The 15,348-nt window shown below is 40.8% G+C and overlaps 2 protein-coding genes across 3 annotated transcripts; one reads left to right on the forward strand and one right to left on the reverse strand.

Moving 5' to 3' along the window:
• The first annotated feature begins 5,873 nt into the window (after positions 1–5,873).
• LOC109624835 (uncharacterized) lies at positions 5,874–9,496 on the forward strand. Its single transcript, XM_069535904.1, has 3 exons — positions 5,874–6,010; positions 6,591–6,730; positions 6,829–9,496. The coding sequence occupies exons 1-3, from the start codon at positions 6,005–6,007 to the stop codon at positions 9,494–9,496; spliced, it is 2,814 nt and encodes a 937-aa protein (XP_069392005.1). The 5' UTR covers positions 5,874–6,004.
• A 1,051-nt stretch (positions 9,497–10,547) lies between these two features.
• On the reverse strand, positions 10,548–15,316 carry LOC109624801 (membrane-spanning 4-domains subfamily A member 4A-like). 2 transcript variants are annotated; one of them, XM_020079718.2, is made up of 7 exons: positions 14,629–15,316; positions 12,812–12,954; positions 12,544–12,660; positions 12,414–12,470; positions 11,988–12,152; positions 11,585–11,698; positions 10,548–11,000 (listed from the first exon to the last, which is right to left on the reverse strand). In XM_020079718.2, exons 2-7 carry the CDS (start codon positions 12,932–12,934, stop codon positions 10,953–10,955), a joined length of 624 nt encoding a protein of 207 aa, XP_019935277.1. In that variant the 5' UTR covers positions 12,935–12,954; positions 14,629–15,316; the 3' UTR covers positions 10,548–10,952. The 2 variants fall into 2 exon arrangements, with proteins under 2 accessions (XP_019935277.1, XP_069377995.1); XM_069521894.1 differs by lacking the exon at positions 14,629–15,316 and having other exon boundaries at positions 12,812–13,082.
• Positions 15,317–15,348: the final 32 nt, after the last annotated feature.

Genomic DNA, 15,348 nt, shown 5'->3' on the forward strand with positions numbered 1-15,348 from the left:
GGCTGATAGTAATTTGATCTCAATTTAGTATCTTGTTTACAAAATGCAAACAAATGCACTTTTGTGTTTCCATAAAACCTTTGTTTGTGCAGCTATCCTTGTTAGGACTCAACATTTCCTTAACATGATCAATTCATGCCTAACCTTGCCCTCACATAATATCGTTATTTGGATTGTACTGTGGTTTGCACTGTTACTTGCTCCTGTAAGGAGTTCTCTGTAGCCGGTGAAAGTTATGTGAGTAAACATACACTGAGAGGTGCAACAAACGAGAAATCTCCCGACTATTTCATCCCATCGACTCCTACAGCCTCATGTGCATTCATGACTAAAACGTGCATAGAATCAAACATAAGGCTTTGCATTTACAATTAACAATTGAGTTTAAGAAAGCAAGTTATTATTTGATTTATTAAACAGCTGTTGCCTTATGTGTTGGTTACACAACAAAAACAAGACAAGTATAATTGAATTACCAAATTTATAAGTATGATTAGCATCTCTATTCTTGGCTGGAGCAACTGTAACTGTAACTGTATAAATTATAATATTAATACTCATTTGTCGGTTCAGCCAGTCAAACATCAAACATAAAGCCATGCAATTGATTATGGGTTGCAGTAAATATTCCAGTGCCCAAACTAAGTCTTGTGGAAACCTTTTTTAAAACTGAATGATCCCACTGGAGCAAATTCGATATTTACCAATGAATATGGTTTTAATGTTTGAATGTCCACAGTTTATTTTTGAAAGGAAAGGAAATCTCCTACTTTTAAACAATTACAGTGTCGTATATTGGGGTTGCGATGATGTGAAGATGATGAAGGAATCTCAGATGACACCGTCTTAATTGTATAAAATGTTTATTACGGAAAAGTTCAGCATCAATACAAGCAATGCAATCTGCCTATGGAGAGATCCGGGGTCAATGTGCATCTCTCCTGCCTGGAGAGAGATTCAGGGCCAATGTGAATCTCTTCCCAGGGGGCAACTTTAACTCCTCGTTTATAAAGGAGTGTTGTTTTCGTTAATTTAGAGAAAACACATCTGGTTTCCATCCAGCTCTTCTCAGTTGTCCGGTGACAGGAAGAGAGAAGGCACTAGCTCAAACTGTGACCAAATGCCCTACAATTTGTTCAGGCTTTCTCCAAATTCCTCAGGACCTGTGGACCTCGAACCCAAAGATACATTTCTTTTATGGGGAGGACTACACATGGCATTTCAGACACCACAACAGCTTCACCAGAAATGTCTTGGGAAGTAAAAGCTTCATCAGATGAAGTTGATGACCTAGTGTGGGGTAGTGGGTGCATCACGTGCATGTGCCCATGACACGTCCGCATTTCTGATCAGAGCAGCTGTCTGCTGCTTTCCCCTCAGAGCTGGCATCGCTGACTCACAACGTCGTGTGATTGCAGATCCCTCCTTTGAATGAACAGTGAAGAGACAGTCAAAGGGTACATGTGTATGATGTATTGTAATGTATATGTTTTTCAGTATAAGAAGTCATTCGTAAGCATCACATCCTCAAGGTCAACAAGATCCTCTGTCACCTCTGAGTTCTCTCGTGTCCAATTTGACTGACTCTGCTCCTTGGTACTCCTGATGGCGGCAGAGTCTTTACACTGACACACTGTTCTGCTGCTGTATGTGTTTTTTCAGTGGTGTTAAGATCAGTGTGTGCAGTGCAAAGCCATAGAGCCAAGAATACCAAATATCATGACTAGGATATGTGGGTAAAAGAGAGACATCAAGATGAAGATGATGTTTCATGTTACATGAGCATAAATGGAACTTGAACTTGTAAACTGCAGGAGACTTTCTACTGTGTGTCTGTGGTCCTGTGTGGAGGTTACGTTATCTTTTTGCCATGTGTTGTGAATGTTTACCTCTACTAAAGGAGGTTATGTTTTTGTGTGTTTGCCAATCAGGGTTACACAAACACTGCTTGACAGATTTCACTTGGTGGAAGGATGTGGATGATGGATTTCAGTGTGGATCGGATTTTGTACTGCTTTATTTAACTTTGTAAGATAAGGAACATTTTCCTGGATATCTCAGATTGTTAATTTCCCAATTTTGGGACAAAAAGGAATTCAGATTCTGATTCTGATAAAGATTGAATCTTAATGGAAGAAATCTGGCATATTTAGGGGACTGATATTTATGACTGTGGCCAATTTGGTGCAGATCTAAATAAAAATCTATTTTCATGTTTCATAAGGTGGCTGTTGGGCCATGGCGGAGTTATGCACTCTCTGAGTGCAATTCTAGTTATTATTGGAACTCAGACCATGGACATTTGAGTACTGCTGTGGTAGACATGACATTTTGTTTGTCATTATTAGTGTTGAGGCTTGGAGTTGCTTCAACCCCACAAATATAGCAGAGTGAACAAAGTGTTTTTTACCATCAACATCAGAGCCTCAGAGCTGTTGGCATGGCTGCACACTTATTTCTGCTTTTAAAAACCCAATCATTTCAGTACATGTGTGCCTGCTCTGCTGCAGCTGTAAAGATAAGAACTTGATGCATTTATGGACAAAAGTAGTCCCATGCCTTCATGGTGTGTTGTCCTTCTGCTTGCATGGAGATTATGTTGAATCCACCTTGCATGTGAAAAAAGATCCCTGCTGGAAGGTAGCACAGAACGTAAGCTATGGCAGAACTGAACAACTGTTGAGTTTTAATGTTATGTCACACTGGCACGCTGCTGCCTAGTCCAATGCAGTCTGTTTGATGTTTGCTGTGTGTGTTTATGTCAGTGTGTGTGTGTGCGCCAGGAAATTTTGGCATCAGTTGCTGCAATAATAAAAATTGCAGATGTAACCTTGAGTGTCAGTTTCAGGCACTTACAAGTTCAATCTTATAGAGTCCTAATGCACATTGAGGCATTATAAGATCCTCATTACAATTTATTAATACATTCCCTGAATTTGATTTCCAAAAGTGTGTGTGTGTGTGTGCGTGTGTGTGTGCGTGTGTGCGTGTGTGTGTGTGTGTGTGTGTGTGTGTGCGTGCGTGCGTGCGTGCGTGCGTGCGTGCGTGCGTGCGTGCCACACCAAGGGAGACCCTCTTTGCTTTCTGTTCAGCTATGACCTGTTTACTTTCATTATTATAATTATTATTCTGTGAATTTGTCACCAGTTCTGTATTTTATTTATATGCCGCCACACCGGTGACAGCACAAACGTTGACTTGGACTCCAGCATTAATTGGAATTTGGTTGTCAAAAGTCAAGGTTACTGTGACCTCACCTGCTTCCCATTCTTGTCAACACAATCATGAATGCCTGGGGGGAATTCCATCTGTCACTGAACATCCAAATATATTTTTGAACTTAACTCAAGCATTCATACCTTTGATGAAATTCCTTCAGTCACAATTATAGACATGGATGCAACTTGAATTGTTTATGGAGGTATATCCTCCTTAATATACATAACAGTAATATATATATATAAATAATAAAATAATAAATCCCTCTAGCATCCCACATGGGGGTGGTATGTTTTCCTCAAACTCGGGTACTCTACCAGAGTTCTGGGAGTTTGAGGGTTCTGCACAGCTCCTGCACTCTTCTGCGCAGAGGCTTCAGATGTTGTACCTGGGATCTGCTAGAGCCACTCTCCCAGTTTGGGGGTCACAGCCCTTCATTTTTTTCACAGCCCCTAATGCTCCCACTACCATGGGGATCACATTCCATTTCACCTTCCACATCTGTTCCAGCTGTTCTTCCAGCCCTTCTACTTCTCGATCTTCTCATGCTCCTTCTTCCTGATGTCACTTTCCCCTGGGATTGCCACATCTATCCCTACTGCCATCTTCTGTTCTTTGTCCACCACCACTATTGTTTGGTTTGTTAGCCAGCCAGCGACCCAGGTGATGTCCTGGCCAGTATGACTCTACTATTTACTACTATTACTGCTACTTTACTACTATCCAGCATGACTACTCAAGGAGGCAAGAGTGAACCTTCTCCCCAAGAAACCCACCCTCAACCTGTCTGAAGTAAACAAATACAGACCTGTCTCTCTTCTTCCTTCGAGTGTACTATCTTTAATCAACTCTCCTCCTATCTTCCCCAGAGCAACCTTCTTGACCCTCACCAGTCTGGTTTCAAGGCAGGCCACTCAGCTGAGACTGCCTTCCTTGCTATCGCTGAGCAGCCTCTCTCTCCTCTGTTCTCATTCTTCTAGAACTATTTCAATCTGAAACACAGGTAGCAGCACAAATCTCTGCCTCTCTGACTGACAGAAGATTCAAGTAGATGCCCGCACACCACCTGAAAATCAACCTTGACAAGACCAAGCTACTACTACTGGTGTACTATATATAGATATATATCTTTTAGTTTGGCTTTTTGGAAGACTAATGGAACTTACATGATTCTTGTTTTTTTGTATCACAGTGTGAGCTAAATGATATGTAATGTGATGTACTATTTACAACACCCCCTGCCCACTACACAAAAGTCAGTTGCTCTACTCATTAGCCTATCCAACTGCATATATATATATACACACACACACACTTTTCATTATTTTAATCTATGAAGTATTAACAAAGTGCAATGATTTATTTTATGTGATGTCTGTGTCTTTTAATGAATTTCTCTCTTCTCTTAACTTTATTTCTTTGCTGTATTATGAGTGAAGGCACATCTGGACTGCTGAAAATAAGCTTGCACTCTATACAATGACAACACAGAGAATCTATCTAATCTATCAGTAAAGATGGCATATCGCTGCAAGGTGATCATTTTAGTTGTTCAATTTATTAACATTTGGTTAATTCTGGCACCTTGTGCACAAAACACACTCAAACACAACAGGCTTCATAACAAAAGAGAATGAAAAACAAATGACTCTACAGTTTATTAAATATTTTTAGCTGATATTTACATATTTTCTAACTTCCTATTTTAAAAACATGATACACATATTTTTGCAAATACTTTTTTACATATATCTAGTTGGCACTAAAAGTTAGAAAGTACACATTGTGAACTGATTAGTCCCACAGGACTAATTTTAATTGGGTGACTGTTGAATTGTGTGTGACAGTAGTATTTCCATTGCACAGTTGCCAGGGAAAATAATGTAGGCCTACTACTGCCCCGTGGTCAGCCAGAGGGGTGGCAGAAACTTTAGAGTGCAGTGGAGATGAAAAAGCATGACAAGCACATGGTGGAGAGATGACTTGGTATGGAGTTGTCAACAAAGCGTCAGCTGAGGGTTGGGCAGCTCTTCTACGTTCCTGTGTAGAATTAAAACTGATAGAAAAGTACAGATTTCTTCTTTAGTGTTTGGACAGTGGCTTTTGTGTAACTGTAAGAATGCAGTGGAAAACTAATAAGCCACTGAATACTTTATTTTAAAATCCAGATTGACATGTATGTGCTGCACTGTCAACCATGAGTATACACTGGTTCAACCTTTAACTCTTCAATTCTGGATTACTGCACTTGTTTTCTGCCTCGAATGTCTTAACGCAAGAAGGGTCATCTTTGTCTATCTATTTTGTAATTGTACACGACCCCGACCTCTGACTTTCCTGCAGGAGATATACGATGTAAAGCACTCTCGCTTAGAGAATTTAGTTCAAGCTTGAATAATGCTGTGGTTGCAAATAAAAAATCTAACTTTTACTCTTCCATCTTCTCATGCTGTGAACATATATAGTGGATCTGTTTGCCACAGTTCTGTGGCCTCCCGCTGGTGCTTTGTGAGCCGGTCTCAGCGCCCCTCCATAACAGGTCATGGAATCTCTGACGTTAGATGCCAGCCCTCCTAATATGCACCTGTCCCTTTGCGTCACGCCATGCTCCCAATATGAAAAGCTTGTGATTGTTTTCCGAATGAGACAGTGTGCGTAGATAGTAGACTGGGACTATATACCCTCAATTGAGGTTCTGTTCCCCATTCAACTGCAAGTGGACCTACAGGGAGCTTTGACTGCACACCACGGGATAGTTTTTCTTTTGCTTCTCTTCTGATATAACATGGAGGTAAGAGGATATTTCTTCACGATTTACATGTTTAAACTATGAAGATAGTACAGGTTATGACTCAGCTTTCACTGATATTTAAAAGGCATCACTCATAATTTTTTTGTCTTTGTTTTTGTAGTAGCTCACTTAAAACATATTAACAACTATGCATATTGAAAGTATATATTTAATCTAATTGAAGTGCTAAGGGTTAGGGTTGAAGTCCCTAACCCATCAACATTACAAATTAATGATCATACATGCTTTAAACTGGAGCAGAAGAGATTACTTTTGTGCCTTTTTGCTCAAATCTAATTTTATTTGATTCTGCCCCAAATCACATAGAGCTTAACAATTTGTATACGATGCAACGTCTGTCCTTCACCCTCGACAAGGGTAAAAACTATACCAACAGGGGAATAATATGCAGAATCCTCAGGGAGCAATAGATTATCCTTGTAAATCCTTTAAAACATTCACGAGACAAATGGAAAAGTATATCAATGTTTAAGCTTTTATGCAAAAGGTGCTCTGTGCCGTTCGTCTGTTCAATCTTCGGACGTGAGCAGAACTTCTGACTGAGCTGTGTTCTCTCCAGGCATCACCATGTGCCCAGGTAGTTAGTAGCCACACAGCATCACTGTTGATGAGCCTGAACCGCCAAAGACAGCGAGCTCAGTTCTGTGACTGTGTGGTCAGACAGAGGCAGAGCCCAGGTCAACTGTATCCTGCACACAGGTGAGCCACATGTTACCAACCCCACATATGTAGAATAGAACATTTTGTTTAGATAGGGAGTTGTATGTCTAATTTAATAATGTTTTATGCTCCTGCAGATGTGTCTTGGCAGCTTCTAGTCCAGTGCTTTCTTCTCTCTTGTCCTCCTCTGGTGCCCTGGTGGAACTGCAGGCACCGTGTCTGACTGGCTCTGTGCTGGCTCTTCTTTTGGATTACATTTATACTGGGACTTTGCCATACTCACGAATCCAGCAGTACTACTACAGCCTGCTCACTACCGCCTGCTATCTGCAGATGGATGAACTGCAAAAGGCTCTCAGTGCATGGCAGAAGACTGAGGCGAGTGTTGCAGATGAAGCAAATGTTTCCACCAGAACTGAGAGTGAGCTGTGTAAAAGCGTTACAACAAACTCCTGTAGTAAGCATCTACCTTCAACATGCGGCGTTGATGCATTGCCAAGACAGAATGGAACAGGAGAGAAGCTGGAGAGAGAGGATCATCCGTATTCATGTGATGTACTGCAAATGCATTCAACAGATTTGGATTCCTGTATTAAAAGCAAAGAAACAGATATATGTGGTACAAATGGTGCAAAGGGCTGTAGTAGCACCTGTGATTTAAGTTATCGCAGTAGTATATCAGAGGACTACTCTGATGGTGTCAACGCTGGAAAGTGCACACCAGTCACTTATCTGACACCTCAGGGTTTGATTCAAAATATCCCTCACTCTGCTGAAGAGCATGTAGTGTCCGAAGTGGACAAAGAGGTGCAGAAGGATCAGTTTCATGTAGCTGGCACTGTAAACGCAGAGACCTGGCAGACAATCACAGAAGAGGAGCTGGAGAGGAAAGTCGAGGACAAGAGGAAGTCATCCTCGCCGTGTTCTTCATTGCCACATCCGTGCTGTGAGGCAGTGCCTGTCATATGTCACAGCAGTAGAGCAGATATGCACCAACTGGCCGAGGTGCCTTCGTACCATTCAGTATCCAAGGCCTCAGTCGATTCCAGTAGAGCCACCGTCCCACGATTAGCAAGCACAGACATTGACAACATCGCTGAGGGTGTTACTACTAAGCAAAAAAATTCCCATGGGGAACAGGATCAGGATGATAGAAACTGTAAATACCAGACTGGAACACAGAGTTGGGATTATCAGAATAGCTCTGATCAATGCACAGAACATGATTTATGTTACAGATCTAGCAGAGATCAATCTGACACATTACAACAACATTACAACAACAGCAATGCAGATTATTTTATGAAACAAAATGATGAACATATGGACAAAGGATTATCCCACATTACGGATCATAACAATCACCAGGCTGACTGTGATTCATTTCAGAGTAAAAATCACACTAAATATCTTGGAGATGATTCAGTGCCACAGAATAAGGTTTGCAGCAGATTCATCAGGGGATTGAAGCATAAAGCTGAGCTCAGTTTGGATGATTTACCCTCCAAACATCAGCAACTGGACTGGTCTGATGGTTACAACGTCCCAACGTCAGCTGCAGCAGAGGAGACGCTCTCCCAGGATCTGAGAGCTTCACTTCCTGTGGAGATGTCGGACACAGGAAGTGACTCTCAGGGGGAAGCTAATGACAAACACAGTTATTCCAGCAGGGTTCCGGATAGAATGGATAGACAGGAGCTCCATTGTAACCCCTATGAACCAAGGAAAGATTGGTACCCAACACTGCACAAAGCCCAGACAAGCATATATGATACTGTCTCTGCTCAACAGGAAAATGACTCTGACAACCAAGAGAAAAGAGCCACTGCTGCTGTGGATAATGTCAGGGGACGTCTGTTTGACTGTGAACGCCGCACATCTCTGGAACTCTCAGAAATCACAGAGCCACGCTTAAGTTTTACAAATCAAGGGGACAGCAACATGTCTGATCTCATGTGTAGTGTGGTAGGACAGTCATACCACGGACATCTTTATTACCACTGCCTACCCCACGAGGACACACGCTTATTGCACAGAGACTCTGATCACAAACCCTCTCACCCTGATTATTCAAACCTGTCCAGTGATGAAGAGGAGGAGGAAGCCAACACAAGTCACAGGTCTCTGAGGCCGCACTTTGCTACAGGAACCACAGAACAGGTTCTACTGCTGGACATTAGTGCTAAACCTGCAGAGTTGCTTGTGGCCTACAAACACAAATCAGACGAGAAAGACATATTTGGGAGTGGGTTCAGAGAGCAACGGGATGACGCTACATCTATAGTAGGAGTTGACAAGAAAAAAAGTAGGACTGCGGCAATGGTTGGGGCTGAGAGTTTTGATGAGGGTGAGACTAAGTCTTGGGTTGGAAAGACAAATTTGGAAAGACCCGGTGATGAAGGAATACAAAAAGCTGTCTCCAACCCTGAGGAGGGTGAAAACCAGAGCAGCACTTTGACAGCCTGTTCATCTCCTTGTATACCAGACTGTGTACAAGCCTCCATATCATCTACCTTGTCTGTGTGCATACCAGCTACCCTCTCGGCCAGCATGCCAAGAAATATATCGGCCCATCTGTCAACACCACTCCACCAACCTTTCCAGTGTTCTCTGTGTGACCGCTCCTTCAGCCAGCGAGGATCTCTGAATAGACATGTACGGAGCCACCTTGGCGTACGGCCCTTCCCTTGCCCCTGCTGCTCTATGACCTTTTCTCGCCAGTACCGTGTCACAGAGCACATGCGTGTTCACCAGCGATGCACCCACAGGACTGACTTTCACAAGCCCCCTGCTTCTTCAATTTGAGGACACGGCACAAAAGTGAAATGTATATTGTCCTGTCACTCAGGGCCAGTGTTCATTTTAATGTTTTGGTCTGTTTGCATTAAAGCTCAGTGCAATTATAATTTTCATCCACATTTTATAAATACACAGACGGCTGAAAAGAATTTGGGCATTTTGGTTCTGAGATTCAATTCAAAATTCATGGGTGTCTACACCCTCTATAGGCCAATAGTCCATATAACGACAGAAAAAACCCAATAAATACAGTGAACAAGTAAGTGAATGAAAGCAGCTATTATCAGTATTTCTATGTTCCTAATGGACTACTTACATTGGGACTCCAAATGAATCTTTCTGTGTGTGCTTGATGCATAAATAAGCAACTGTTTGCTACCAGAAATGACTGTAGTCTGCAGCAGAAGTGGTATGAATAAAATACTAATAATTAAAATAATAATACTGACCAGAAGTTAGGTGCTACACACAGTATTTGCAGATATGCTGTTGTTTTACACCTTGTTGTTTCTTCTTTGGCCCATGTACACAATGTGAGCAGCTAATTCATTCGTTCTGGCTCCATCACATTAAGCCCCACCAACTACATGTAATCACTGAATTACTTTCTCCTTTGTTGCTACTGAACTGTTACAGGGATTTGTAAAACAGTTTCCTTTCACATGTCATTAATGTGATTTATATTCCCTGTTCAGATTATGTAGATATACAAGTGCTTTTCATAATAAATGATTAAATAGTACTTTCATTTTTTTATAAATGCATTTTATTGCCTTTTTTTGTTTATGAATAATTAAACCTTGTATATGTATTTACATTTCATTTGTGTTATTCATACATGTATACCCGTCCTCATACCAACCTTTTTAGATATTGATAGACAGAAATATTCTAAATTGTAGCTTGTTTTCCCTTTGTTTCAATAAACTGATCTACAATCAAATTTTTTGCAAACGTATGGTGATAGTTACAAAAGAGGGAAACACCAGTCACGATATGAATACCACTGCACTCCCTGTCTCGCATTCTGTCTTCTGCAAACAGAAAACAGTGTGTGTTAAGGTGTCGAAGTGTTTTAGTTTAATGGAGTTGCTGTTTAAAGAAGAGCTTACATAGTAAAAAAAAACACATAAAACTGTCAAGGGCAGCCGGAGGTTCTCAGTTTCACCCAGGCCGTCGTTCTGTGCCGTAGCTGTGTAAACTTAACACCAACGCCTGCTGGCTGCAGAGTAAGCACCAGGTCCTTGATGACGATAAAATAAAGTAATGGATCACAGAAAAACCACAAGGCAACACCTATCAGACATGCATACAATCTGTATTGCCTTGTATATAAAGCTAGCTAGTACTGGTTAATAATTAAGACTCAGGGATCATCTTGTGTCCACAAAGAAAATTGGTTTTCTGTCTTTGTTTGCTTCATAGTTCTTCTCTCTTCTCCCACTTGCGTTTATGTTGTGGTTCATTCTGCTGGAGTTTCAGTTGGTGCAGCCGTCATCACTACAATGGCCTGAAGAGATGAAAAAGTAAAGCACTCTCAGGTTCTGTTCAGACCTGGTGTTTACGTCCGTCCTGAGAGATCCAATCACAAGTGGTCAGTGTTCAGCTGAATGTGTCTCCTGTGACCACTTGTGATCAGACCTCACTTACCCGCTCCATATGTTAATAAAAATGTCCTTTGTGTTTGCGAGGACCAAATTATGTTCTTTTTACCCAGTCTGAGTTTATAGATGTGTATTTGTTTTTGTGCATCTGTGAGTCGGCAGAGGGGCGGAGATAATCAAGGAGGTTAGAGTGGTCGTCCTCTCACCACAAGGTCAGCGGTTCAATCCCAGTCTTCCCCATCTGCATGCCGTAGTGTCTTTGGGGCAAGATACTGAACCACAAATTGCCCCTCATAGAAAAGGTGTGCCCATAGCTGCACTGTATGAATGTGTGTGTGAATGGCTGAATGGCAATACCCTGTACTGTAAAGTGATTTGAGTGGTCATCAAGACTAGAAAAGTGCTATATCAATACAGACCAGTTACATTCACAGTTCTCAGCACTGTCTGGAATAATGTGTGTGGAAGTGGGAGTTGTGTGCTGTTTTACCTGACTCTTTGGGGAACGCAGGGCAATTCCAGCCAGAGTTGACATCACAATGAAAATGATTGCACTTAAGAAACTGTAGAATACAAAGATCCCCTCCAAGCTTATTTCCATGGCCTAAACAAAAACACAAAGATCTCATAATGTATGACATGTAGTATCACAGATATCTTGACTGTTAACCATGATAAACACTGGAAAAGATCCTTCATTATATTCCTAACTAATCAGTAAATTCACTTTTCATCAATATCAGCAATTGATATTAAACTAAGAGAAACAAACCGTTTGTTGTTTGTATTGATTATTCAGTACCATATAACAAAGCCTTAACTCAACAGAGGAATCTAAAAGGTCATTTTTATAACAAATAACAACAACAAATAACCATAAAATGAATAATCACCTCATAATGTGATGGCCATACTGCTTCTTCTGTTTCTGTGATGTTGTCATCAGGAAACACATATTGCCTGGAGAATGAGCGGTGTGTTACTGCTGGCAGGACTAGCAAGCCACACCAAGTTGCCGCCACTATCGACACAATACTCAGGGCCAATGATATGGTGACCTACATGCAAACACCAGCAGAGACAGACAGACAAACATTAATAAAAGTTGGTAATATTCACACAGTATGTAGACAACATGGAGAGCCCTGCAGACAAATCAGTGAATCATTGGTCAATAAATAAGATCTTAAAATGATCGGTTTAGAAGGAAAAGCCAGAAACAGAAGGGGGATTTAAATCAATAATGAACTGTTTTATCTGCAAGGCTCGTGGTCCTAACATTGCCAGTAATGTTTTATAAATATAAAAACAGTGCTTACTGTTTTTTTGGTTGGATTGTGCTCTGTCAGAATATACATAATCCCACATATGATGCACTGTGAAAGGAGTAGAGTTTTAATTATATAGGCTATACATACATATGACTAATAATCCACTTGTAATACCAACCAGAATTCCCTGCAAAAAGCCAGATGGGATGGTTATCGACAGAGGTTGATTAAAGAAGTCTTCTGAAATTGCAATGGGCATGATCAAGAAAGCGGAGCCCAAGACCAACACAATGACCTGAAAGAAAATCAAAAACAATGTCGAACATGACCTCTTCATTTCTTTTTTATTTACACTTTTATTTTCTCTGACAGCAGAAGAATACTTTTTGACTTGAATGCTTCTATTTGAGCACGCGCATCTGTGTGTGTGTGTGTGTGTGTCTCACGCCAATAATCTTAGGTTGCCCTTTCATGAAGCGGTGTAAAGGTTTGCTGCCCCCCACTGTGGTGCCTTGAAGACTTGCATCATTCCCGCCTGGTCCACTCACAGAGTACAGCATGGTAGACATTTTATGGATAGAATTGTTTGCTGTCGCAGGAAAATTAAATAAAAACACAATAAACACAGATTTTCTATCTTTGGTTTCAGTTAACAATATTTCATCCTATAAATGACACGAGTTTGAGGCCCTTTTTGGGTTTCAGAGAAGATTTTATAATAAACTGAATATTTCTGTGCACAAGTTGATAGTTATTTGTTTTACGTGTGTTCACTGAGTTGAGTTTGAGCTTTTACTGTTAAGTATTCAGTATCTGCCTGTTAATGGGACATTTTGATTGAAGACACATTATCCATCCATTCCTCCATCTGCTCATCCATCCATCCCAATAATCATTTGAGGGTCACAGAGGGACTGGAGCCAATGCTGACATTGAGTGAGAGGCCTCTTAAAGGTACAGTGTGTAGAATTTTGTGATATCTAGTGTTGAAATTGTATGTTGCAGCTGAACACCCCTCACCTCACCCTCTCCTTCCAAACATGAAAAAGAAAGTGTGGCACCCTTCAAGTGTCATAAAAACTCAAGGTGTTTAGTTTGTCCAGTCTGGACTAATGTAAAAAACATGGCGGCCTCCGTAGAGAGGGTCCCTCGATGTAAATATAAAGTATTTAAATATAAAGTATTTAAATATAAAGGGCCTTTTCTGGGGTAAAGAAAACTATAATTCATACAATTTAGATGAAATGAACGAGTGAAAACATCATGAGGATTATTCTACATTAAATTTCTGCCAATAGTTCCCTTTCACCTCAATCTTACACACTGGACCTTTAAAGCACCAGATTTCCCAGCTTGTCTCCGAAACTAGAATTAAAGTACAATAACAAATTCCCTTTTTTTTTTCAGTTCTACAAAACTCACTCTGGATCTTGACTAAAGAGCTCAACATTTAGGCCATTTTTATTGTGTATTTTATATTTACAGTGATTTGCAGTGACCAGTACTACCACTGTACAAATACATTTTATCATTATTATTATAGTAATAGTAAGCAGTAACATGTGCCTCATGGCGTCAGAAATACTTATTTTGTGTGACACACTGCAAATTACAATTCCAACACATTCTCACGTGTGATTTATTTAAACGAAGTTGAACAACTACAGCTCACATGAACCTCTGGAAACATATCAACCGTAAAGACTTGTGGGATATGAAGTCGCTTATTTTATTTGACTTGTTTAGCCGGATGTGTTCAAATGTAACAGTCTAGCAGAGCAGCACGTAATTCTCTAAGGACTTAACGCCCACTTACATTCGGTTACACCCTGACACAAAACACTTTTTGTGAAAATCCACGGAGTTATTAAGGTTGATCAGAAAACAGATTTAACGGAGGCTTATCTGTTTCCATCTCAACAACAAACCCTCATGTCCATATCAAGAACAACTCAGAATCAACATGTGCGTTTGTCCTGAAGTTACAAAGTGTTGTTGTGAGCTGGACTCAGTGTCTTCACTTGACATTGCACAATAATATCTGCAGCCAGTCCCAAACCAAGCATTGATGCAAAGACACGCCAGAACCCAACCAGCTTTAATTGGGTTTCTGTTGCTCCTCGTCCTGATATGGAGAAAACGTGGTTATTCTGCTCGTTCTAAAATCACAGTTAAATGACAGATTATGTGATGATACTTAACATGCACTTGATTAGGAGTCACACCCCAAACAAAGAGGTTATAAACAGAAGAAGAGTCAGACCTGGTGCAGCTCTGAGCTCCGTGCTATGCGTCCCTCTGGCGGTGCGTTCACGTGCTCCTCTGGAAAACACCCTTTCCCGAGTTGAGACGTGGTTCTGCTTTTGAGGTGTTCACGTGTTCTGAAGTCGGAACGTGGATTCAAACAAGGTCGCTGAGGACGAAATGTGTCGCAAGTGACGCCGTGACAACATTTGCACAACAACAAAGAAAGACGACAAATGATCATGTTTGACAGACATTTAAATAATTGAAAACATATGCTCATTGATCATTGATTTTCTGTATTGGCTAAAAACATACACTGTGGTGCTTGTGAGAGATTCGTGAGGGATGAGAGACCGTTTTAAAGGGACAAAAAGTGACAAAAGTAAAATTAGTTTCAAAGGACATAACAATTCACATGAAAAACTATTTATGGAGCTGATGTCAAATCTGACTTGACAACTCGCAAGGCAAACATTTTCGATGACTTTCCAAATTCTTGCGATTATTCCCACACCACTTGAACGCGCAGCCCGAGTAACGGGTCACAGCTGGAGCAGCAGAGCACCACTTGGCTGATTTAGGATCGGTTTTCTTTTCCACTGCTTCGACACAGTCTCTTCAAACACCAACTAATGTTATTTGTAAATCAACTTTATTAACTCATGTCCATTGTGTCGACGGATACTAGAACAGAAACGATGTGTTCTGTTAGGGACTACTTCTCAAAGCAGCAGCT

Source organism: Paralichthys olivaceus, chromosome 1 (assembly GCF_024713975.1).
Source record: "Paralichthys olivaceus isolate ysfri-2021 chromosome 1, ASM2471397v2, whole genome shotgun sequence".
Taxonomy (NCBI): domain Eukaryota; kingdom Metazoa; phylum Chordata; class Actinopteri; order Pleuronectiformes; family Paralichthyidae; genus Paralichthys; species Paralichthys olivaceus.